This window comes from Miniopterus schreibersii (assembly GCF_964146895.1).
Source record: "Miniopterus schreibersii genome assembly, chromosome: 9".
Classification (NCBI taxonomy): Eukaryota; Metazoa; Chordata; class Mammalia; order Chiroptera; family Miniopteridae; genus Miniopterus; species Miniopterus schreibersii.
Genome location: NC_138118.1, coordinates 15,666,230 through 15,692,809, shown reverse-complemented (window position 1 = coordinate 15,692,809; position 26,580 = coordinate 15,666,230). Strand labels below are relative to the sequence as shown.

At 36.4% G+C, this 26,580-nt stretch overlaps 1 protein-coding gene across 2 annotated transcripts in view; it reads left to right on the top strand.

Annotated features, from left to right (window-relative positions):
- KLHDC10 (kelch domain containing 10) overlaps positions 1-26,580 on the top strand; it is a 46,620-nt gene that overhangs the window by 13,421 nt on the left and 6,619 nt on the right. The window contains exons 2-8 of one of the 2 annotated variants that reach the window (XM_081148086.1): positions 8,801-8,887; positions 18,506-18,727; positions 19,897-20,051; positions 21,433-21,581; positions 23,184-23,268; positions 24,352-24,418; positions 25,203-25,250. In XM_081148086.1, the coding sequence (XP_081004212.1) occupies positions 8,801-8,887; positions 18,506-18,727; positions 19,897-20,051; positions 21,433-21,581; positions 23,184-23,268; positions 24,352-24,418; positions 25,203-25,250 (813 nt within the window). The remainder of the gene's footprint in view (positions 1-8,800; positions 8,888-18,505; positions 18,728-19,896; positions 20,052-21,432; positions 21,582-23,183; positions 23,269-24,351; positions 24,419-25,202; positions 25,251-26,580) is intronic. The other variant, XM_081148087.1, reaches the window with a different exon arrangement.

The window sequence follows — 26,580 nt, the reverse complement described above, 5'->3', positions numbered from 1 at the left end:
CTTCTTACACAGTGTGGGAATCTTTTCAACAATAGCTCTAATCTTGTTTTGAAACCTTCATTTTATTTTTATTTTTAAATTGATTTTTGAGAGAGAGAGGAGGGGAGAGAGAAACATCGATTTGTTGTTCCACTTATTTATGCATTCATTGGTGGATTCTTGCATGTGCCCTGACCGGGGAGTGAACCTGAAACCTTGGTGTAGCGGGACGATGCTCTCACCAGCTGAGCTACCAGGCTAACCCTTTATTTTAAAAAGGTCTACTTATTTCAACCTCTTAAATTCTTGAGCTGCTTATTGCTTTGTTAAGAGAACTGTCAGATTATTTGTGGGCTTTAATTATTACAAAGAGTTGCCATAAATTCAACTGCAACTTTTTTTTTTTAATATATCTTTATTGATTTCAGAGAGAGGAAGGGAGAGATAGAGAGAGAGATAGAAACATCAACGATGAGAGAATTGTCATTGATCAGCTGCCTCCTGCATGCCCACGACTAGAGATGAGCCCACAACCCAGGCATGTGCCCTAACCGGGAATCGAACCATGGTCTCCTGGATCCTAGATTGATGCTCAACTGCTGAGCCATGCCCGGCCAGGCTCAACTGCAACTTTTATGAGTTTCTCCCAGCTTTTTCTTTTGGTAGAATATGGAATAAATTTATTCCTCCTTCCATTTAACTACCCGTTTGAAATAACTATAACTCTCTAGGTCTAAATTCTTTTTTTATTTTTTAACCTGGGTTCCATCAATTCATGAGTCTGTGGCTAGTCTTCAGGGGATTATATCATATGTAAAATTGTGAGTATATGTCCATTTTTCTGGGGAGAGAGCCAATAATTTTTATTAGTCTCAATGGAACCTGATTCCCCACCAAAGGTAGTATGCCATACCTACTGGGATGGACCTGGCAATCTGCTTTTTGTTTTTATTGTTATTTTTTTAAATAAGCTTGCAATGAGCCAGTTAGTACAGCATCTCTGAAACCATTGTATTAGGTAAGTTCTAAGATTCTTGGAACATTTCTGATTTCATTGAGAATTATAGAATTTTTAGAGCTTTAGAGACCTTCTGGTATACATATAGTTTATGGTGTATTTATAGTTATTTAGTCTATCAAAAGATTCAACTGGTCCAGAGGGTGGGGTTTTATTTAAAAATTTATTTCAAAGTCTTGGCAGCCACCACAAACATTAAGAATGTGATGAGGCCCTGACCAGGTAGCTCAGTTGGTTAGAGCATCGTCCAGATACGCCAAGGTTGTGGGTTCTATCCCCAGCCAGGGCATCCACAAGAATCAACCAATGAATGCATAAATAAGAGGATGTTTCTCTCTCAAAAAAAATCAATAAATGAAAACAGAAAAGAGTGTGATGATGCTATTTTATTTATTATTTAATTTTTTTATTTATTGACTTTTTAGAAAGAGAGAGGGAGGGAGATGGAGAGAGAGAGAGATTTTGAGATTTTTGTTGTTCCACTTATTTATGCATTCATTGGTTGGCTCCTGTATATGCTCTGACCAAGATACTGCAACCTTGGCTTATTGGGATGATGCTCTAACCAATTGAGCGAGCTACCAGCAAGGGCCAATGATGATATTTTAAATCAAGAGTGTTCCCAGGATTTTTGTTTGTTAGATTCAGATTTAATATTTTAATCTAACACAAGTTATGAATTATACTTTTTGATTAATTTCTAATCTGTGAAGTTTTTAGGCTGTTTAAAACAGTTATTTCTAAGGAAGGAGAGTATAGCTTAGAATCCAGTCATTAATGAACACTGATTTCAATACCATATCCAGCCCTAGCCAGTGCAGCTCGGTTGGGGCGTCATCCTGTACACTGAAAGATTGCAGGTTTGATTCCCAGTCAGGGCGTATGCCTGGGTTGCTGGCTGGATCCCTGGTAGGGGGCGTGCAGGAGGCAGCTGATTGATTTTTTACTCTCACATTGATGTTTCTCTCTCTTCCCCTCTTCCTTCCTCTCTCTCTAAAAATCAATAATTTAAAAAAAAAATCAAATACCACATCTACATTTTGAAACAGTTTGAGCCTGATACAATTCCTCCTGTGCCCTTGCTTTCCCCCCAAAACAAAACTCCTGAACTGACAAACTTGTGTTTTCAATAAAGTAATATTTGAATAATTAATTATATAAACCAAAATGACAAAGCACAGCTTAAGATTTGGAGATAGCACTCAATGGGCTATGATTACTTCACTTTTATAGAAGGAGTCTATGATAGGCTCACTTTTTGCTACAAATGTCTGAGGAGTAATGTCAGAAGAGGTGGAGACTATAGTGAAAGAAAACAGAAACATGAAATATGGCAGGGGAAATGAACATGTTTTATTGAACAGCAGAAATGGCAAGCAACAGAGAAGGCAAGAACCAGCAATTTTCACTTATTTATTCCTCAGTGCCAAAAATATTTGAGTTGGCTTATAAACAGATATGTATGAAACTGGAATGCTTAAAAACAAATACAAACAAACATGGATGTGGTTAAAAAGAGAAAATATGACATATTTGATGTCTGGGGTGCAAATAGCTGCCTTTCTCTTAATATTCTAACTACCTAAAGATACATTTCCTATATATGTATAGTAAGGAAGTACTGTAAAACCAGTAGGCAGTCAACAGCGTCTCACACCCTGGCTTGAAGGCCCTTAATAGAATCAGAGTGCATGTTCATGTTTCCAGCACAGTTGTTAACCATTTTTTGACTCCTAAAAACTTAAGGGATGGGAAATACTAATTATTCCATTAGTTACAATGACTTGTAAGACCAGAATCTTGGGAGAGGATATCAATTTCTTTGTGGGGTTGGGAGAGTGTATCTTTGGTTGAGAATTACTACCTTTGTATTTATTCATTCAGCAAGTATTTATCAGATGCCTCTATTAGATACAGTTTTTCAGGTGGCAACTTGAATTGTGACTAAGAGCATTGTTGTAGAGTTGTTAAGAGTGATTTAGATCCAAACTGCATGGGTTTGAATCCCAGGTTTTTCACTTAGTTAAGTGACCTTGGGCAAATTACTTAATCTCTCTGTGTCTTAGTTTCCAGATCTGTAAATTAGGAATCATCATAGTGTGCATCTTATAAAGTTGTGGTGAGGATTGAGTTCTTGGAAGAGTATTATTATTAAGGAATACTTAATTTTACTCTCACATTAGAATGAGAGTTTGAGTGATATAGAATTCAAGGTTTAAAAGTATATCCAGCCCTGGCTGGTTTGCCTCAGAGGCTAGAGCGTTGGCCTGAGGACTGAAGGGTCCCAGGTTCGATTCCAGCCAAGGGCAACGTACCTTGATTTCAAGCTTGATCCCCAGCCCCAGTTGGGGCATGTGTGAGAGGCAACCAATCGATGTGTCTCTTGCACAGCAATGGGTTTTTTCCTTTCTCTCTCTCTCCCTCCCACTCTCTTTGAAAAGTAATGGAAAAAATATCCTCTGGTGAAGGTAAAAAAGAAAAAGAAAAAAGAAAGTATATTCAGTTCTCCCAGGACCATCTGTTGAAAAGACTATTTTTCCCCATTGAATAGTCTTGTTACCCTTGTCATAAGTCAATTGACCATAGACATATGGGTTTATTTGTGGACCCTCAATTCTATTCCATTTATATATATGTCCATCCTTATGCCAGTACTACATTGTTTTGAATAATGTATCTTTGTAGTAAGCTTTGAAGTCAGGAAGTGTGGGTTTTCCAATTTAGTTTCTTTTTCAAGATTGTTTTGGTTTTCTGGGTTCCTTGCATTTCCATATGAAGTTTTAGATTAGCATTTCTGCAAGAAAGGCAGTTGGAATTTTTTTTTAAAAAATATATCTTTATTGATTTCAGAGAGAGGAAAGGAGAGGGAGAGAGAGAGATAGAAACATTAATGATGAGAGAGTCATTGATGGGCTGCCTCCTGCATGCCCCCGACTAGGGATCGAGCCCGCAACCCGGGCATGTGCCCTGACTGGGAATCGAACCCTGATCACCTGGATCCTGGGTTGACGCTCAACCTCTGAGCCACGCCTGGTCGGGCGGCAGTTGGAATTTTGATAGAGCTTGCTCAATTCTCTTTTATATCTTAACTTTTTTTTTTCAGTTTTTAAAAAAAAAAATCTTTATTGATTTCAGAGAGAAGAAAGGACAGGGAGAGAGAGAGAGTGAAACCTCAATGATGAGAGAGTCATTGATCGAGCCCACAACCTGGGCCTGTGCCCTGACCGGGAATCGAACCCCGATCACCTGGATCCAAAGTCGACGCTCAACCACTGAGCCACGCCCGGCTGGGCTATATCTTAACTTTTAAAAAAGATTTTAACTTCTTTTTCCTTCTATACCATATTCTGGTGAACTTCATGGCTCCATCTTTCAGATTACTAATTTAATTTGTTCTTTATATTTTTTGAGTCCTTTTTTAAGTTTTTTATTTTTTATTTTAAATATATCTTTATTGATTTCAGAGAGAGGAAGGGGGAGGGAGAGAGATAAAAACATCAATGATGAGTAATTGATCAGCAGCCTCCTGCACGCCCCCTGCTGGGGATCAGGGAACCTGCAACCCGGGCATGTGCCCTGACCCAGAATCAGACCTTGATCTCCTGGATCATAGGTTGATGCTCAACCGCTGAGTCACACCGGCCAGGCTTATTTTAGTTTTTTAGTTCAGTGATCAAAACTTAATTTCCAAAAGTTTCAGTTGGTTTCAGTTATTTATTTATTTTGAAGAATAGTTTATTGTTTTTTAGAGAGAGAGGACAGGAGAAGAGAGAAACATCTGTGTGAGAGCACAACATTGATTGACTGCCTCCTGCATACCCTTTACTGGGGATCGAGCCCTCAACCCAGGCATGTGCCCTGCCCTGGAATTTAACCAGCAACCTTTTGGTGCATGGGACGACACTCAATCAACTAAGCTATACCAGCCAGGGCCAATTTATTTTATTTTAAATAAATGTTGTCTTGCCTATCTCTGGATATTAATTGTACTTAATGTAAATTCTTATTCCATTTAATTTATTAACTCTCTTTCTTTAGGTATGAGTTCTTCTGTTTGTCACACAAATGCCTCTTTAATGTTTGAGTCTTGGTTTTGTGCTCATTCATCTTTGTTTGAGAGTCCTGGTTAGCCTTCCTATGAATGTGACATTGTGTATTGCAGCAGGTCTCCACTGATTGTGGGTAGTGATGGAATGTGCAGTGAGATGGAGTGTATCAATTACCAGTCTTCTTTAATGTGAGGGTCCCCACTGCTGCCTGGGGCTTAATATCCACCCAGGGCTCTGTCCTGTCTCTCTCATCCAAGTGTTTATATTCACTGTTTTTCCCAATGGAGTGACACCTTTATACCTCTATTCTATAATGCTTGACCCAAAGAGATAAACAGGTGGGAGAGGTTGACCTGCTTTGTGTCTTCTGTGCTACCCTCCGACCAGTTGTGCTGTAAATTCTGTAAATTGTTTCCATTCTTCCTACTGTCTCCCACCTCTGGGCTCAGTTTATAGTGAGCGCTGCTCTGACCATTTACAATAGCCCTCCACTCTGGCATATAGGATTGTGCTTTCCTCCTTTAAACTGTTCCTCTCAGCTTTTCATCTTTCAGTGATTCCTCATAGTTTTAGTCCACTGAGGACATTGCTTGGTTTCTTTTGATTGTGGATTTTTAAAAAAGTGGCATTTTTGTTATTTGTGGGGTTTATGGGGAAAGGAAGCTTGCTCACAGTGTGCTCGGCCTACCATCTGGATTCAGTCAATGATTATATTATATTTATAGGGAAATAAATCTAATAAAAAGGAGAAAAAATATAAAAATCTAGCAAAAAATGAAATATTGATGAAATGATTGAAGAAATTATGTGTTTTGTTTTGAGGTGTAGATACAATCATAAATGAATATTGGCAGTTTAAATACATAACAATTAAAGCTTCAGTAAACCAAACTTCAGACTAGGAATATATCTACATGAAGTTGGAAAGGCATATATTTATGATGTTGCTGGTTTCTCTTTTTGTCTGTTCTTTGGGAGAAGGAAGAAAACATGAGTTCTGACGTCAGTGTCTACCTTGTGTGAATAACCTCCATAGAGTCAACATTAGCCTATGCCTGTGACAGACTTACATTGGTTGCTGAGGGAGAAACAGGCCAAAGATGTTTGACAGAATTCTGAGAAAACATCAGAAATGACTTTTTATTACAACTTTGGTTTAATAAATTTTAATGTTATTCCCTCAGTGTTACTCTAAATTTATTTTATATTTTTCTAATATAAAATAATATGTTACAGAATTTTTGGATAATATAGAATTGATAACCCACAACCATTGTTAACACTTCAGTATGTTTCTTTATAGTATTTTTTAAAATCATAGCTTTAAAACAAAATTAAAGTAATATGGTATTGTTTTTCTTCCAGTCCAAAAGTAATGCCTACTCAGTGAGAAAACTTGGAAAATAAAGACCAGCACTAAGGAGAAAAAACCAAAAAGCACTCATAATAACTACCCAAAGATAACCACAATTAAAATTTGATGTATATCCTTCTTGTATTTTTCATGAATATATACAAACACTTTTTTCTTTATTAATATGGTGGCATAATCCAGTACTATTTTGTACTTTGCATTTTTTATTTGTATTATATTGCAGTGAATGTTTTTGTATGTTAGTAAATATTCTTGTATATACTTTTTAGTGTTACATAGAATATGAACATATTTAAGTATGTTTATTTGGCATACTTAACCATCTCCCTATCATTGGACATTGAAAGTGTTTCTAATTTTTTACCATCATAAACAATATTATGATGAATATTTTTGTCCCGACATTTTTCCATGCATCTATGATTGTTTCTTTAGGAATAAATTCCTAGAAGTGGAATAGCTGGGTAAAAGGGTATGTACATTTTAATGCTTTTGGTACATAAAAATGTCAAATTTTAAGCTAATCACTTGTTATATTCTGTCTTGTATTGCTATATAATTGTTTTATGTGTCTGTCTTGTCTCCCTAATTAGAATATAAGCTTCTTGAGGGCAAGGGAAGTTTCTTATACATCTTACGTATCCTTTGACAGTATGTGATTTGCAATGTTGGATTTATGAGTAATCAACAAATATTGTATTGATTTAAACCTGTGGTTTACAGGCTTTTGAATGTAATAAACCTGTAAATTAAAAAATATATGTATTTGGGGTATACACATAGGCTTGCAAATTTTCTATTTTTCCAAGAAAGAATGTTAAAAAACAAAACCAACTACCATTTCCTACAGCCTTCATCTCATAAAATAAAGAATGCTTAATAACAGAACATTTCTAATCTCTGAAAAAAGAACAGGTTTTTAAATGGAACATTTTAGCTTTAAAAGAACTCACTGTCTTGTCCATATTTTTTCTCATTTTGTGTTGGACTGGTGAATCTTCACCTTAGCCAGTCAGTGCTCTGTAAACCAACATTTGGGAACTACTGATTTAAAATACTCAGAGGATTAAAAGATAAACCCTTTTGCAAAATAAATTTCTTCCCCTTGCCCACCAGCCTGTTTTCTTCACAATAATTACACATGTACAGGAAATGCCATTTTTAATTACACAGAATTTGTGTATCTCAGTGTACAAGTACTACAGTAAACAAACCAGACCTTGCTGATGAGCATTGAAATATATTTCTAATTGCCAAAACCAAAACTATGCACTTTCTAAGAAATTTGAGACAGGTTAAGTGTGATGTAGTGGAAAGAAGGCAGGTTTTTGAGCCAGACAGCCTGGGTTTGAATCCTGACTCTGGCATTGTCACTTATTTTCCTTTTAGCTTCCTTACATGTAAAATAAGATATTATCTTCCTCAAAGAGTTTTTATAGCCCCAGTTATGACAGTTATTTCACTGTAATGAAATTATTTGTTTAGACATCTGCCTTCACAAGGCCATGAGCTCTTGAAGGTAGAAGTCATAGCTTCCTTTCCCTACTCTAGAGCCTAGCCTAGGGTTCAAGTCATAGCAGGTGCTTAATGAAATGGCCATTGAAGCTGTACAAGATTGTAGTGAGGATCAAATGAGGTAACGTGTGAAAACTCTTTGTAATTAACCTCTATACAAATGTTAATTGTTTCTGTTGCTAATAAGAGCTATCTTTGGGAGGTATCAAAATTTTGAGAAGAAAAAAATTACCCATTTCACAGTTCTATAATGTTTTGCATTTTTCTTCTATTTTATAACAAAACAAGTTTTAATTGGGTTAAGATGGAGCTAATTTGTTCCCTGGAAAGGCAGATGAATCCCCCCACCCCTGGCCAATGGAAGTGCCAAGAGATTATTTCGTATTTAAAGAATGGTGCCCATTGCTTTATCCTCTGAGCCATATAACTTATAAAAGGATACCAAACCTGGAATAGAACAGGAGCCTACATTAATTTTAATCAATGCTTTTTTTTTGGACATTCACTGACTTTTTAAAATGTCTTAGTTTTTAATCTGTTTGTAAAGCTTGTGGTGAATTTTTGCCACAAGATGGCATTGGTGATTATTTAATGCATGTTCTGTTGACCCAGAATTCTGAAAAATGGTGCACATAATTGTTTGTATTCTTTTGGGGATGAGTTGAAAACTTTCATCACTGCTTATATATTAATTTAATTTTGTTTTGACTCTTAAAACAGGGTTAAACGCTACTTTACATCACTTCTTTCTGTATTCAAGTATTGTTTTGTTTCTTGTTTTTCTGTCTTTATAACTACAGTAACTATGTATTATTTGCCATGTGTTGTATGTGTCTGACTTATTGCTGATAATTGTGGTAACAGGTAAGAAGAAAATACGATGGGACCCAGTTAGGAGGCGCTTCATTCAGTCCTGTCCCATCATAAGGATCCCTAACAGGTTTTTGAGAGGTGGGTGTAACTAGCAAGAGATCTGTGCTTCATATGGGTTAAAGGGAACTTTGAATGAATTTTCTAAACTCAAAACTCTGGTTTTTAAAAATTGCCTAAACAGCTAAGATTGCAATGAGAAGAGTCTAGAATTTAATTTTAAGCCTGGGTTTCATATTGACCACTGTTGGAATTGTAATTATAAGTTTTAGAGAGTTAGAATCACTTAAAGTGCATTGGGTGATAGAAATAAATCATCTCACTAATATCAGTATTCCACTGTAACCATATTTAAAAGAACTTTGAAAAATTTATAAAATATGGGTGTGGGAAAGAGTTTTCTAAATAAGATTCTAAGGAAGAATAAAGATTAATTTATGTGACTAAAAAATTAAAAACCTCTTATGCAAAAAAATCACAAATAAAAAGATATAGGGGGAAGTATTTGTAATAAATGGTTAATATTATGAATAGATTAAGAGCTCTTATAAATCAGTAGTTTAAAAACAAATGCCCACTAGAAAAATAGGTAAAACAACATGACTAGGTAAAATGATATTAATTCATAAAAAAGAAAGTTCAATAAATATGAACAAATATTTATTTCACTATTGTTATAAACATGATAATTAAAATAATAGATATAATTTTCACCTTAATTTGCAAAGACTAAAAATAAGAATACCCAGTGTTGTCAACATTATGGGAAAATGAAGCTCATATGTTGAAGGAGGTATAAATTTAACACAGCATTTTTGGATTCAGTTTGCCAATATGTATCAAAAGCCTTAAAAATGTTCACATTCTTTGACCTTGTGATCCTTACTTTTAGAAATGTTGCATTCCTTGTATTTTTATTTATTTATTTATTTATTTATTTTTAATTTTTAAATTTTTTTTGTTGACAGTATTACAGATGTCCTCCATCCCCTCTCCCCATTCCTCCTATTTTAAAATTTTTTCCCCACAAAAATATACTCCATAGTGAAAAAAGAAAATCTCAGAAGAGAGTTGAAAACTCTGGTTCACACTATTTCTAGATTAACAAATTGTCAGACAAGCATGCTTAATGTTGCAATTTAGACTTTATTAAATTATTTATAAGCCAGTGTATCTGATTTTGACTGAAGAGATTACTTTTTTAAAAAACTAGAAAAAAACCTTGAAGCTGCTATAGATGTTTCTATATCTAGTACCTAACCTATTTTTAGCAGCCAAACTCCAGAACATGAAAAGAATAAAATCTATCTTAAATGGGTCAAGATAAGATAGTTAGGATGGTGTGCTACCCTTTAGCATCAGTAAATTATTATTGATACAAATTAAGAGGTAATTTTAGTGTTATGTGACAGAAAGAACATTGTGCACACACATACCCAAGCAGGCACATTTAATTCTGTAACATCTTTTTCTTTTTTCAATTTATACATTAGAATGTTAATTTGTTGATTTACAATGAGAAAGCTAATTTGGGCTGACTAAATTTAAATATAATTAAGAAATCATTTAATTAGGATATACAATTTTATATAGTATCAGTTTTGTACAAATATAAACATTAAAAAACCCCAAAGGAAATAGAGAAATAATGTTATATTTGGATGGTGGGATTTTTTCTTCTTCTGTGTATTCTGTTTTTCAATTTTTAAATAATGGTAAAAAAGAAATTAGTACAGGTAAGTGTTATGCCTTTGGTTATTTTGTAAGCCCTAAATTGCCTCAGACAGTGGCTGAGGAAGGTTGTCTCCGGCAGGGCCGAGGAGAGTGAGGCAGGAGACGCTCGGTGTTAGCGACATCCAGCTACCCAGGGACCGCCGCCACCAGTGGCGGTGCCTTAGTTCCCACCTTCTTTGGTCTGTTTGTAGTGTTTGATGCTGCTGACCCACCTGCACCTTCTTAGATTTTCTCTTCTTCTGGATTACTTTACTGTGCAATCCTAGACGTTTCAGTCCGACTTCTCTGGTTGTTCATTCTGTTCCCTTCACCAGCGCTTCCTCCCTGCCCACCGCAGGCGGCCCTGCTTCAGCGTCCTGTCCTCTCCATCACCCCCTTTGGTTATCTCATCAGCTTTCACAGACTTAGCTCTCTTCGTTCGTTGGTTCGTTCGTTCATTCTTTCATTCTTTCAGTATTTCTTGATTGCCTCCTAAGCAACAGGCACTGTACTAGCTCATTGATCTAGATAGTAGAGAAGCAGTTACAGGATGATTTGAGTGTAATTCTTTGTGATAAGTGTCCTGATGAGGTAGTACGGTATGGGAGCGTGCAGAAGAGGCGCCTGGCCCAGCGAGGAGTGGCCATTAGGATGACTTTTCCGAAGAGATGCGCTTAAAGGCAGAGTGGGTGTGTTAGCAAGGGGAGGGTGGAACGGCCCAGACCCCTCGACCAGCCAGCTGGAGTAAAGGCAGTCAGTCAAAGCAGCGTGGCCTTTCAGAGAACTAGGGAGTCAGCTTAGTGGGAGAGAGTGTGGAGAGAAGCTGGAGAGGGCCCAGATAAAGTGGGCACCAGCCAAGGAGAGTCTTCAGGATTTGTTTGTTTTTTTTAATTAGTAAGTAAATTTTAATTGAAAGGCCAGTTACGAGGTTATTATAGTTACCAAGATGAGAAATGATGGCAGCTACAAGTAGGCCAGTTGTAGTAGGAATAGAGAGTAGGGAATTGATTTGAAATCTGAGGAAGTGGAGTTAGATGAGACTTGACTAATTGAAGAGGAGGAGGGAAAAGTCGAGAAAGCTTCCAGCTTTCTGTGTGGACCATTGTGCTTGTCACCAGGTTTTGTATAGATGGATGGAGGAGCAGACTGAGGGGAAAGATGACACATTCAGTTTAATCTCCCCAAACCAATTATAGTGTGTCCTTGAACATTCAGCCTAAGAGTTATTTCCTGGGAAACCTTCTTTAAAGGCCCATCTCTTTGTTCTGATGGCACCCTGTGTACCCGCCTGTATCACAGCACTTATCACACTGAATTATAGTTGTTTGTTTACTTGTTTACACCTGCCATAGACTGTAAGCTCTGAAAGGGCAGGGATAGTGGGACAGTGCCTTTGAGTGGAACTGAATTATTTATAAGGCCACTGACAGGGAATAGGATGGAATGAAAAATGTAGTACATTCTCAGTTTCTCTCTGCTGGTGCTGACAGTAAGCTAAGGAGTTGCTGAGAATATGAAAATGCTCGTATTTAGCGTTTACATAGATTAAAAAAAACTTAGCTATACTTTTGAATTTTCCACTTTCAAGCCTCTCATTTTGGGAATCCTCCACATTACCTCTGTGGATACTGAGTGAACACCATTACATAGGGTTTGTTTTCTGCCACTAGATTCCTTCACTCAATCATGTATCTTCTCTCAAAGATATTTCTATCAATTAAAATTGTGTGGTGTGAAAATAGTGAGTTTCCATTGATGAACCTAACATGCCCATTTACCTTTCCACACTTTTCAGATATCACTGAAAATGACAAAACTGACGTGAAAAAGAATAAGAAATAATTGTATTGAAAAATGGAAAAGGGAGGCTTTGAAGCCAGATTACCTAGGTCTGAATCCAGGATCTGCCACTTACCAGCTGTGTGACTTTGAGCAAGTTGCTTATTTGGGGGCTCAATTTCCTCATCTGTAAAATTAGGGTGATGATAATAGTACCTACTTCCTAGGGTTGTGAAGCTCAAGAAAGAGGATATGAGCAAAGCACTGAGAAGAGTTTTTCCAATTAGCCAATGTTTTACATGTAGCCAGTTGATGTTAGCTGCTATCATTCTTACTATTGTGATTATACCATTAAATTGGCGGGATTTCAGGGCAGTAGAAAGCAGTTGGGATTATAATGATTGAGAAATGAGAACAGAATAAAATGCAACCTCAAATAGGTGTTCCTGCTGCGTGCTGATAGTCAGAATTTCTTAGTAACACCCCTTTTCCGAAACTCTAAGCCTAGAGTCAGCAAATGTAGAAGGAGGGAGAAGGTTGGGGGAAGATGAAACATCAGGGCAAATAATTAAGGGACTGTCTCTAAAACAGTTAATTCCCCTACTCCTTCTCTCTCTTCATATAAAGAGCTCTGGCAATAGCATTAGTTCCCAGGATTAAGCTAGAGAACAGTTCTTCAAGCAAAGTAGGGGGATTTGCTTTGGGGAGGGTTGACAAGCAGTGCTGTCCTTGATTGGGGCTGGAGAGCGGTATGAGCACAAAGCAGAGCTTTAGGTAATGGACCTCCACAATAGAGGGGTGAGGGGGCTGGACTGGGGAAAGGAAAAGAAAGGGAGCTCCATCAGGAGTTAGGACCGTACCATCTAAAGGACCATACCATCTAAATGCAGCCTTCCCTATGTTGGCAATAGAAGGCAAACTGCTTTTTCCCGCTTCTAAAAAGAAGCCTGTTCTGTCAGTGTACCACTTACCTGCAGAGACCCACAATCACACAGATCTCCCATTTGGAGATGTGGAAACAGAGTAACACAACTGTTGGGGAAATCCATATCTCTTACAATTGTCAATTAGTGTAGTCCTTCATTTATTAATATGAATAGATGATCAAGGCCTACCAGACATTTGCGGGAAACTAGACTTGGAAGAGGGTGACTAAGATGAACAAATAAAAGCTGACTGTGGTGGAAGCAGAGGTAATGAGGCAGATTGGAACTTTAGGAATTTCTGATCATAGGAGGTTTCCTCAGAGTCAAGAGTAAATTGGATCCGTAAGTAAAAAAACAGCTGCCTTGGAGAAAAAGGAGTGATTAAAGAATTAGTTCTGTATCGAAGACTTGATTGCTGAAATGAAAATGCAGTTGGAGGCTTAAATAATATATAGGCTTAAGACCAATCTTTATGAAAATAAAGCAAAGGAAAATACAGACCATAAAGCAAGAAGACCAAAAAAGAAAGTGAATGAGGAAAGTTATTCTTTGAGGACCATTCTATGTGATCCAGTATCTATTTTATAGAGTTACAGAAGGAAAGATGGGAGAAAATAAAGAATATCTCCCTACATTGAAGAAAAACTGTTCAGTTTTCAAGTATAGAGGGCCCACTAAGGAACAAGCTGGGGGGAAAAAACCCCAGAACCTCCCCAAAAGCATCTGTCTATACATTACTGAACTATTTGTGATTCTAGAGATAAAATACAGGTGACAGAAAGACTCAAGACTAAACAGCAGGCTGGTGTTGCATTTCTCACCTGCAAACTGGTTTGCCTTCAGTGTTCTGAGGGGAACTTATTTTGAAGGTAGATCTGTACCCAGCCTCACTAATGTTTAAATGGGGGTCAAAATAAATAAGAACTCTGAACGTTTGTGACACACACTCTTTTTGAGAAAATTACTTGACGAGGCACTCCTGGTAAAATGAAAAGCAAATTTAAGAAAGAGGAAGTTTTGAATGTAAGAAGCAGTAGTGTGCAAAGGAACAAACAGTAAAACTTAGAGTTGCATCTAAATTAGGGGACTTTGAAACCCAGTATAATAGTTAATAAAAGATTTCTAAATATATACAAGAATAATATAAATATATATGTGTGTGTGTGTGTATGTATGTATCTAACATTCTGTAACATTCCAGATGATTTAAACAAATTGGAGGTAGGGAGAAAGTAAAACTGCTAAAGATCTTTAAATTTTTTGTTTTGGGATTTATAAGTATAGTATGTGCTTATTAAAATTCAAATAATATAGAAATACATAGAGTGAAAAGTGAATGTATCTCAAGCATACATACAAATTTGTACAAATCAGTAAGAAAAAGACAGGCATATCAATGGAAGAATGTATAAAAGGCTTGAGGAACGATCCAGTTGGCCAATAAACATGAAAAGGTGCTCAACCTCATTTGTAATGAGAGAAATGCATGTTAAAACCACAATGAGATCTACAAACCCACAGGAATTGCTAAATTAAAAGTGCAATTCCAATACTAAGTATTTTGTAAACAAAAATTTGGCCTTATCTAGTAAAAGTAAAGATTTACATACATTCTGACTCAGAAATTCCATATCTAGATTTATATATAGCCAACAAATGTGGGCTCCTATGTATCTAAAAACATGTACAAAAATATTTATAGCAGCATTAAGAGCCACTAATTTGAAATAACCCAACTGTCCATTCATACAGCATAGACTGGATAAATTGTGGTATATGTTTATACAAGGAAATACTATTTGGCAATGGAAATTAACAGGTGACCTCTACCCCCAGCAAGGTGGATGAATCTCAGAAACATAATTGTGAATGAAAAAGCTCAGAAAGAAAACATCATTCTATACAAATACACTTCAAAACTAGGCCGAATAAACACTTGTTTAGGAATGCATACATAGGGATAATAAAGCTATTCAAGTTGTATGATTGCCATAAAAGAGAGCAGGTTTCCTCTGGCAGTGAAGGTGGTGGGATGGAGGGCGTGATCAAAAGGCGCAGGTACAGGGTTAGCTGGGAGCCAGCAATATTCTGTCTTTTGACCTGGATGATGATTACATTACCTTTTAAATAATTTGTTAAACTATACATTTATAGTTACATGTGCTTTTATCCATGTGTTATATTTCACAGTAAAAGAGGTTAGATAGAAAAAGCATAGGTCCCACTTCACAGCTTCACTTCTCACCTTATTCCCCAGTACAGAGGTAACCACCATTAATAGCCAAGTTTATTTCCAGAGGTGGTTTATTTTTAATAATGTTAGAAAAAGAAAAGGTTTTATTTTTATGGGTTTTTATTATGGGCTTTTAAAAATTGTTAGGGGTGATGGGATGTAGTTCTTCCTAGAAAAAAAAGAAGAAGCTTGATTATTTCAGTAAAATCAGTAAAGTGGAAAAATGAAACAAAATGATTAAAATATATATAAGAGGGCAGGGATAAATCTAAATAAAAAGAAAAAAAATCAAGATCTAATTGGGTTTACCTGTGGAATGTATTTAGTTTACTTTACTACTTTAATAGGTTAAAGGAAAAAGTGTGCTTCTCCTGATATCAAAGAAAGCATTTAATAAAATTTGATACTCGGTGTGTTCATTTTTTTAAAAGTGCACGAAGCTGTACTCTTATGATATGTGCACTTTTCTATATGTTACGTTTCAATAAAAATTTTATTGAAAAAAAATTTATATATATATATATGTGTATACATATATATATATGAAAGAAAGAGCTGAAAGTTGTCATTAATAGCAGATTATATGGTCATCTGCTATAGCTAATGATAAATTAGCTGGGTAAAATTTAAACTTGCAGAGATTACTTTTCTATATATTAACAACTAATTTATAAAAAACAAGAGATTCACAATTGTGTGGAAAATTATAAAACACTTAGAAATAAAAAAAATAACACAATCCAGCTATACTGGTGGTTATCAAAAAAGATGAGGTAAATGGCTAGAGATTGTGTTCCTTCATGGGCTGTTTCAAATAAAATCCCTAAGGGACTTTTTAAAATTTTAATTTTAATTTTAACATAATTTCAGACTTACAGAGAATTTATAAGAATGGTGAAAGATTCTTCTGTATACTTCATTCAGATTCCCCAAATGTTAACATCTGATCACGTGCTTTATCCTGCTCCCTCTCTAATCTCTCTTCTGTCTCCCCTTCCCCCTTTGTATACACAGTGTGTATATACATAAATACTATGTACCCCTGAATACTGTAGTCTCCATACCTGAAAAACAAGGATATTCTCTGGGGAATTAGCACTATAAATAACGGATAATTATTATATACAATCTTTGTCTTTGAAACTTATAGTCTGTTGGAGAAGAAAAACATTAACAAAATGAGTAAAGAAAAATTTGTAAATTTGTTTAGTGTTTCTGTGTGCCTTAGGCTTGGTGGTTGAAAAGGTGAATACAAATACATTCCTCTTTCCTCAAATAGCTCACAGCCACCTTGGAAAGATACATATATCAACCAATAAACATTTTAACATAATAGCAGGTGTAATAAATTTGTGATGAGGAAGCTGAGACTCAGTGAGGGTCAATGCCTTGCTCAAGGTAACAGAAAGAACCTGGATTCAAATCTAGACATTTGTAGGAGCCCTTGCTCTTCCTTCCACACCACACTTTCTGTGTTTCAGGATTCCTAAAAAGAGAATTGAGTTCTTTACTTGAAGTAAATCACAGCTCATGAGTAAATTTTCTGATTATAGTTTGCCTAATATTATATTCATGTATTTATATAGTTATGGTGTAATAATCTTATTTATTGTACATGTATATCCTAATATTTAAGTACTAGGGTACTGAACTATAAGGGCCCTAGGGGTTTTTTGTTTTTTCACAGAAGGAGCTATGTGCGCTGGACTTGGAGGCATTTCCACAACCAGGCATTGAAGGCTAGGTAGACCAGGCCAAGATCTAAGGGAAGGACTCAGTTTTCCAAGCAGAGAGGCAAACTTAAACAGGCAAGAGTATGAGGGCTCAGGAGAGGACTGTGTCCTGAAAGGCTCTGAATTGCTGATTGAGGACTTTGTACTTGAGCAGTAAGGGGCCGTTAAAGACTCAGAATTGATAGGTTGGACTTGAGTGAATCAGTGATTCATGGTTTGTTCGTTTTCTAGTTTCTCTAGATCTGTGCAGTTTCTTTTCAGTTCTTGTTTAAAAGCATACCCTAGAAAGTGGAATTATGATTTTATAAATATATAAGGCCTTTGTTAGGTTGGTAATAAATGTCTATTAATATAACATGTTTATTAGGTATCCAGTATTGTCCTAAACATTAATTAATATTATACTAGAATCTATTCCTAATATGTGAAAGTAGATAAGTCTTTAGGGTAACAGTCAGTTATAGTAGCTTCTTACCATCCCGTATATATTTAAGCATCTTTGGTCCTGCAGCTATTTAAGGGCTTGTGTAGACTGGAATAAAAAATTATAAGGATAGTAGAAATAATGTAAAGTTTTGGGATTTTTTTTACTCTAAAATAATCCTGAAATAATTTTTAGTGAAATGGTTGACATAATTTAAACTTCAGAAAACTTTCAGATATAAATTGTAGAAATAGCTTCGTGTGGAGCTCTCACTAAGAGCTCTTTGAGAGAAATATAAGGATATTTTTTGTTAACTGACAATGTCTGGAGTGATATTTAAATTCTACATTTTGCTGTAACTCTTTGAAAACCAGTTTTCTTTTTAAGTGTATTATTATATATTGTGGAAAAATCATAGGTTTTATGTGTGTGTATTTTTATTTATACATGACTCATTCACATTTGTGATTATATTTATGTAGTTTTCTAATATTTCAGTTAAATTTAGTTGGCCTGTGTTTTTTTTCCTCCTCTAAGGAAATAAGAAAATTTTTCCTTTTAGCTTTTGGATGATTAAACCCCTTCTTTTCTTGAAAATTCCAAGTTATCAGCCATTTTCTTGAGTTTATAATGCTATTTTGCCTCTCTTGGGAAAAATCTTTTTACAGTTAATCAAAATCTGAAAGCAGTCATATGAAATAGAAATGGAGACCAGCTCCTTAAAATCTTTAGTGTGTGTGAATGTATAAAATAACCTAAGCAAATAAAAAGTATTTCCATGTTATAAATGTTCCCTGATCCGCTTTTAAATCTAAAAAGATTGTTACCAAATTTTGTTTGTGCTTTTAATCTGCTGGGCCATCTGTGGAAAACTGTCCTCTTCTCTCCTAGGCCACAGACCTCCACCAGCACGAAGTGGACATCGTTGTGTGGCAGATAATACCAATCTATATGTGTTTGGAGGTTATAACCCAGATTATGATGAATCAGGAGGGCCCGATAATGAAGACTATCCTCTCTTCAGGGAGCTGTGGCGGTATCATTTTGCTACAGGAGTATGGCACCAGATGGGCACAGATGGGTACATGCCCCGGGAATTGGCATCTATGTCACGTGAGTACAAGCAGTTCTGAACTTTTGACTTTATGAAATGTCTGAGATGTCCGGTTCATGTTAATAGTTTATAATAACACTGTAATATGATTAAACCCTGCTAATGGATAGTTCACATGTGGTATCACTTTAATTCTCATAACATCCCTACAGTGCAGGTACTGGCTATATTGCCATTGTACACATGAAGGAACTGAGTCTTTAGAGAAACCTATGGGTAGTGGCTAAGAGTGCAGGCTCTGGAGCCAGACTGCCTGGGATTGAATCCTAGCTTGGCAAGGTTCTTTTTAGGAAACCTTCAACAAGTGATTTAAACTATTTACCACTTCTGTTTCATTGTCTATAAAAATGGAGATAATAATAATAGTTCCTACCTCGGGGTTGTTGTGAAGATTAATATAGAGAGATTAAAGAACTTTCCTGAGGTCACACGGGAATTTAAACCTAGCTTTTTGCTGACTTCAGAGCTCATGCTATTGACTCTTACACTGTATCAATTGAAGGACTGATAAAAATGCCACTGAAATAATACAGTAGCACTGTTCTGAGAGTATTTGCCATCAGAGAAGGAAAGAAGGTCTATGAGAGAGAGAGAGAGAGAGAGAGAGAGAGAGTCTGTGTGTGTGTGTGTGTGTGTGTGTGTAGAAGAGATATAGAGAAGAACACAAAGTTACCAGCAGGATATTGGTGTTTCTCTTTATCTGAGGGAGGATTAAGATAACAGAAGCCATAACTTCAAATGTAGAGATCATTCCCCTGGCTAAACAGAGTGATCCTTTTACTCCTTCATCCTGAGTCCCACTGGGTCTTTCTAAGGCAAAGATGATACAATTTCCTCTGCTTCGCTGTGTACTTGAATTGTCTTGAGTGGTAGTGATGTACTGTGGTTCATATCATTCAGTATTGTTATACACAGTATTTCATTCCACAAATATGTACTGAATACTTGTCATATACCAAACAGTGAGCTCTATGATATATAGTCCACATAGTGTGAATTAGACTTTTTTCTGCAGAACTTTGTAGTAGTTAGATATCAGTGGTTTGAGCTATCTTCTGAGAGCATTGTTAAGCAGACATTTTTGAGTTTCTCAGATATCCTGGGTTTATGTGGGAACGCATTTTAGGTAGCCAGTACATAAATGGAATTTGTGCTTCTCCTTCCCCAGTTGTGCTGCATGGAAACAACCTATTAGTGTTTGGAGGTACAGGCATCCCGTTTGGTGAGAGCAACGGCAATGATGTCCATGTCTGTAATGTGAAGTATAAGAGATGGGCTTTACTCAGCTGTCGGGGGAAGAAACCCAGTCGTATTTATGGACAGGTACCAATCTGTGGCCAGTAATGCTGGATGTATTTGTTTGGATTTTTCTGGTTTGGGGGACAATGTCAGAATCTTTATATTGCTACCAATTGTTTAAATGGAGAGTAAGTTCACTGTGGTTAACATTTGATTTTTCAGTTCTGATATGAAATTGTAATTTTTAAATCTGGTATCTTGCCTTCTTCTCTCCTTCCCCCTCCCTCTTTATTTCTAGTCCAATTTAGGATTATGATCTAGACCTGTATAGAAGTTTCTTAAATGTCAGGACCCCACCCCACCTTTACTCCCACCCTCAACAAGAGATTGGGCTACATATGGTCTGGGTCCTGTCATCTTTAGAATGATAGGAGACTTTGAAGAGCTTTGTGACCTGAGTAGCAAAGTATGTGATCCCTGTACTGGGTTAAGATCTGAGCTAAAACACAGATTATTTTGAGATTAGTTTCCAGCTAGGTTCTAGTGCTTCAGACCTAGGTTTGAAAAGTTATATCCAAAAAGGTAGGGTGCAACTCACCATACATCAGAGACCCTTTGAGAATAATGGGCTAAGCTTAAAATAACCAATCTTTGGTTTCTTACTCAACTGGCTGGCATCAGTACTGGTAAATAAATTGTGGCTATGTGTAGAGGCACACACCGGATAACCCTGTATCCCATAACAGGAGGCATTTAAACTCTAAGAAATGACCATAACAATAGCCAAACTTACTTTGAAGAAGAAAGAGTCTGGTGGAAAACATAAAATTTTGGGGACTGACTGCCAGCTCTAGATCTTACCTAAGGAATTCTGGTGGCTCATTTTCATACCTGCTCCTTTTGCTTGAGAGCATTTGTCTTCAGACTGCTTAGGAAAAGAAGCAGTTTTCAATGGAAATGTTCATATCCATGATCTATAAATTTTTTGGTTGGCTAGAAGCCCTAATGATCATCTGGTTCCCCTTGCGTATCTAGGTGGAACTTGCTTTCCACTTGAGCAAACTTTACCTTTCTAAAAATAATCTCTGTGCCCTGGCCAATGTGACTCAGTTGGTTGGGCATCAGCCCCGTGCATCGAATAGTTGCTTGTTCAATTCCCGAGCATGCCTAGGGTACGGGCTCAATCTCCGGTGGGGGTGTGTGGGAGGCAGCTGATCAATGATTCTCTCATCATTGATGTGTCTATCTCTCCCTCTCTCCCTTTCTCTCTCTAAAGATAAATAAATAAATAAATAAATAATCTTTGTGTTCTCTAAAATCTTTGGTCCTTTAAGTCTCTGGTATTTTAGAAGGTTAAAAAATACAAGAGAATTTCATAAAACCTGATTTGGGGGTATCTAATGAGTTTACATTCTTTAATCAAGTGCTAATGAGTCCGTCTTGTTCACCTTTCCTTGTTTTCCAGGCCATGGCTATCATCAATGGCTCCCTTTATGTCTTTGGAGGAACAACTGGCTATATTTACAGCACAGACCTGCACAAATTAGATCTTAATACCAGAGAGTGGACACAACTGAAACCAAACAACCTATCCTGTGATCTACCAGAAGAGAGGTGAGGTTCTAGGATTAAAGCATATTTATTCTTTCTTCCTAAGATTTGACTTTTTTTTCAGAATATTGGTAATATAAACCACATAGCTAACTGGTCATTAATCCCAGTTCATCATTAAAGAAGGGTCTCCTGGTAAGGGAATGATATCTCCCTCTGAACTATAGAATTTTTTTCATGTTATTTTTCTCTTATACTTCAGTTTTCCTGCGTTAGGAAGATAGTAACACTTTGAAGAAGAAACCAATGGTAGCAATTGTAACTAAATTTCATATCACAGGCAAAACAATTGCTTTCTAGTTATTTTTTGATTTCCCTTCTTAACTTGCATACTGGGATTCTTTGGCTCCTTTTCTTACAGCTGTATCACCAGTATAGGGCTTAGTGCCATGCCTGTAGTGGTACGCAGTGAAAATTGGTTGGGTGGATGGATGGATGGGAAGGAGGAAGGGAGAGATAGAGGAAGGGAAGAAAGAGAGGGAGGGAGGGTGGATAGGGGGTTCCTTATTTTAAGTGCGTTGTTAAACACTCAAACATCACATGGTTCCCTCTAGTTGCCTTTTAGTAGGCCCTAAATCTTTCACTTTTCTTTCCTAATAGCAGTTGCTGCTTCTTAGAATTAAGAAAACTTAGAAAGTTCTTTTGCCCTCTAGTTTAAAAGCAAAGATAGTAAACGATTTTTTAATCATTCTGTTTAAACTAATCCAAGATCTCTGTTGTCTTTAAACAAAATGGCATATAGGTGCTAAGGAAGAATTTATCTTTATTTTAGCATATTAGTGAACTGACTATTGCAGAACTACCATGAGAGGACTTGGGAAATGGACCGTTACTGGAATAATTTTGATGTAATTTATTTTATCAGCGCCAGGGCCTTCAGGGAAAGGAGGAAATAGGTGAAGCTTTCAAAGCATTTTAACATGGTTGCCTTCTTTGAATTATTTTATGGACATATTATAAATTGTTTCAGCTTGTAGCTACACTGCTTGGATAAAAGTTCTGATAGGCATTTCACATTATATTCACAGTTCTATGTAGCATAATTTTTCTGATATCTTTGTATCTATTAAATAAGTATTTTAGTTTGAAAGCCCATAGTGTAGGGGTTCTAATTAACTGTAGGCAGATCACTTTTTAAATCTCTATAATAGCTTCTCTCCTTATGCAAAATTATCACAAAAAGATTATAGAAAATACAAAATGAAGAAAATAAAAAGCAAAATCTAAACTCAGAGATAATGAGGGTTAATATTTTGGATATAACCTTATAATCACTTTCTTTGCATATTTATGTATCTATAAATTTTTAATGGAATTATAGCCTGTCTGCTCTTATATAACTGTTTTGTTTTGTTTTCAGTTAGTGACACAAAAACAACTTCTCAATATATTAATCATTCTGTATGCTGACATTCTTACTGGTTACATACTAATCTATTTTGTGTATATTCTATAATTTATTTAACCAGTTCACTATTATTAAACACTTAGGTTATTTCTAAGAATTTATTATTATAAATAATGATGCAATAAGAAGCCTTACAGCTAAATCTTAGGTAGATCAATTTTCACTTAATTATAAACATATTTTATTGTGTATTTCAGATACAGACATGAAATTGCACATGATGGACAGAGGATTTACATCTTGGGAGGTGGTACTTCCTGGACAGCTTATTCCTTAAACAAGGTATTTTTTTTTTTTTAAAGAGAAAGAGAGGGAGAAGTATAGAGGGAGGCATGTGCTATGCTAAGCAAGGTAATTCTGTTACTGTAGATATTTTAATTTTGAAAAGCTTCTTCATCAACATCTATTTTATGTTACATGCTCTTTATCATGTAAGGTTGAGCTCTGTGCCCCTGATGTGCTCTCCAGTTGACAGCTGCGTTATCACACGTGAATATACTTTATGGAAATTGCCCTCTCACACTGGGTGAGGAAAGTGACTCCAAGGAAGATATGGGAGCCTGAATGGAGCAACTAATTAGAGTTGGAACCGGGACTCTCAGAATGTCACATCCTTCTCACCGTCAGTGTTCTGTATCTAAAAAGAATAGGCATTTTTAGGGCTATGCGTCACTAACTTGAGAAAACTGAGCTCTGAAGTCTTTTATTCATCCATCCCTGTGACATTTCTAAACTCACATATCCCAGGGGAAATCTAGAGTAGACTACAGAGCTGATGGTTTGCTTTGGAGCCTTAATGGTCTTTTTTTTTTTTTTTTTTAATATATCTTTATTGATTTCAGAGAGAGGAAAGGAGAGGGAGAGAGAGAGAGAGAGAAACATCAATGATGAGAGAGTCATCAATCGGCTGCAGCCCGCAACCCGGGCATGTGCCCTGACCGGGAATCGAACCCTGATCGCCTGGATCCTAGGTTGACGCTTAACCGCTGAGCCACGCCCGGCCAGGCTTAATGGTCTTTTTTGAGTTTGGTCAAAACTGCATTCAGGTGCTTTCTTACCAAGACTTACTTTTTTCTGTTATAAAAATCATACATATTCAGCGTAGAAAATGTGGAAGTTTCAGAATTCCAACTTTTTACTTCATTTTTTTCTATAATTTTTAAATATCGAGATCATATATATGTGCTTAATTTTTATCTGTTTAATATTTTGTCTTACATTAGAATTAACAAAGATCAGATAAAAACAGAGGAAAAGAAGACTTTCCAACCAAGAATATATGTTTGTACAGGCTGTTGTATAAAATGCAGTTTTCAGGCTAGCTAAAATTATTTGTGTGTGTATCTTCTTTTTTTTCTCTTCAAGATCCATGCATACAACCTTGAAACAAATGCATGGGAGGAAATTGCAACAAAACCCCACGAAAAAATAGGTAAATTCATAATACTGACTCATTTATCTTTAACAAATGTATATTTTTACTTGTTTTGGAAAGGAAAAATTAATTTTATTCAGTCATAGACAAGGAAAGTATCTATGAAACTGGTGTTACAACTTACTTGTATTCCTTGGCCCATTTCTTCTTCTTCAGCAATTGAACAGAGACTTTTGAAGGGGATTGCTGAATTCTGTGGAAGTGGGGAAGTAGGGGTGGGAAAAGAAACTGATACTTAAATCAAGATCTACCTGTGTCCTTGCGGGTAAAAGGGCTTGGGAAAGGCACTATAACCCCTGCCCCCTGCCCCCCCAGTTTGTTTTCCTGGTGCCTTAACATTGCACCACTCTGATGGGACTTCTGATGGCTCTGTGTTAGTGTGAAATACGGACGGACAGGGAGGGCTGGTCAGTGCCTGTTGAATACAACAAAGGGATTTTTAGTTGCTTATCCTCACCCGAGGATGTTTTTCCCATTGCTCTTCAGAGAGAGTGAAGGGGGGGGAGGGGGGAGAGAGACAGAGACAGAGACATTGATTGGCTGCCTCCTGCATGTGCCTGGACCTGGGCTGAGCCTGAGACCTAGGTGCGTGTCCTTGACCAGAATCGAACCGGAGACACTGCAGTCCACGGGCTGACACTCTGACCACTGAGCCGAGCCGGCCAGGGCCAAGGTTTTGTTGTAATTGAGTTACTCATAGTATGTCTGTCCCTGTGTCATGTCAGTGTTACTCCCAGGCTTTCTGTGAATAATGGAATTTCTGTGTTTATGTGTCTGGCAGGTTTCCCTGCAGCCCGAAGATGTCACAGTTGTGTTCAAATAAAAAATGGTAAGGATTATAAATAACTTTCTGGTTCTATTTTTGTAACTGTATATACCAAGAATGTCTTATTTCTTAATGATATCTCCGTAAAAGACACATAACTTTGGGAAGAGTCTATTTCTTGTAGTTTCAACTTAAGGGGAAATTCATGAAGTTATGCCTCTCTCAGCAATTTTTATAAAGTAAGCTAGTATGTTTGGTTTCCTTCGTTTATCAGAGAATTCAAAAATGGGTGATAAATAAACTTTTATTATACCACCTGATTTTCACCACCCCACCTCAGCAGATGTCAGTGGTTATGATGGGGAATACTAATGACCTTGACATACAATAGAGACCTCAGTGAACATTGTATTAAAATTGTAGTAACTCCTTCAGAGTGTTATATTGTAAAGTTTATTCTGTTTTCTGATGCCAAACAGAACTCTTAGTTCATTCTTTGGCCATATTACAACAAAGGCATTGTATGGTTTCAGAAAGCAGCTGCAGCTACTTTATCTAAGTGTGATAAATGACTCCTCTTTGGATAACCTTTCTGTCTTTTAATTTACAGCTTATTTTATAGTTTGATATAGCACCTTAAATGTTTTTCTGGGAGGAAGTTGTATATAACTCAGTTTGATAGCCTGTATCCTTTCAGCAGCTTGGTTTGAATTTTCCTGGGATTATGCTGCCGTCTCTAGTACAGAGGTTCTTTTTATTATGCTTCTGCATTTAGATAAGATTTATAGATAGTGGCATTGTTCAGCTTTGCCTCTCTAAGAAGGGAGTTGTACTTTTCTTGAATCCTAGTCAGAAAGGTTTCCTGTGTATTTTATAGTTTCATTAAGTATTGGCTTAAACTTTATCAGGACCTGAATTAAGACATCTATTGTTTTGATTCTTTGAGGTCGGCTTTAGCTCAAGCGGTTACTTCGTCAATACAGACAGAGACCAGGCACCATACAAACAGAATTCAATCTTAGTTCTGGGCATTTAGTTTGAAGGTTCACATAGCCTTTGTTACAAGTTGTGTAATTAGTTATAACTAACAGAATTTACAAAAACAAAACAACAACAGCAAAGAAAAACTTTGATTTTTGGGAAGATTTATTTTCCCCTGACATAAATAACCATACACATCAAATGGGATTTCAGACTGTCCTCTTTGGGCTGAAGAAAGCTTGGAAGAGCCTCTTTTGTGCCCCTAAACTGAACATTCCAACAAATGTTTCTCCTCAGGTCAAATGTCTACATAAAGAACACTTGTCTCTATGGGCAGATAAATGTCCATCCTTTCCACGATGTTATTTAAAAGACGAGTTCCAAAACTGGTGGTCTGCAGATGTGTTTTATT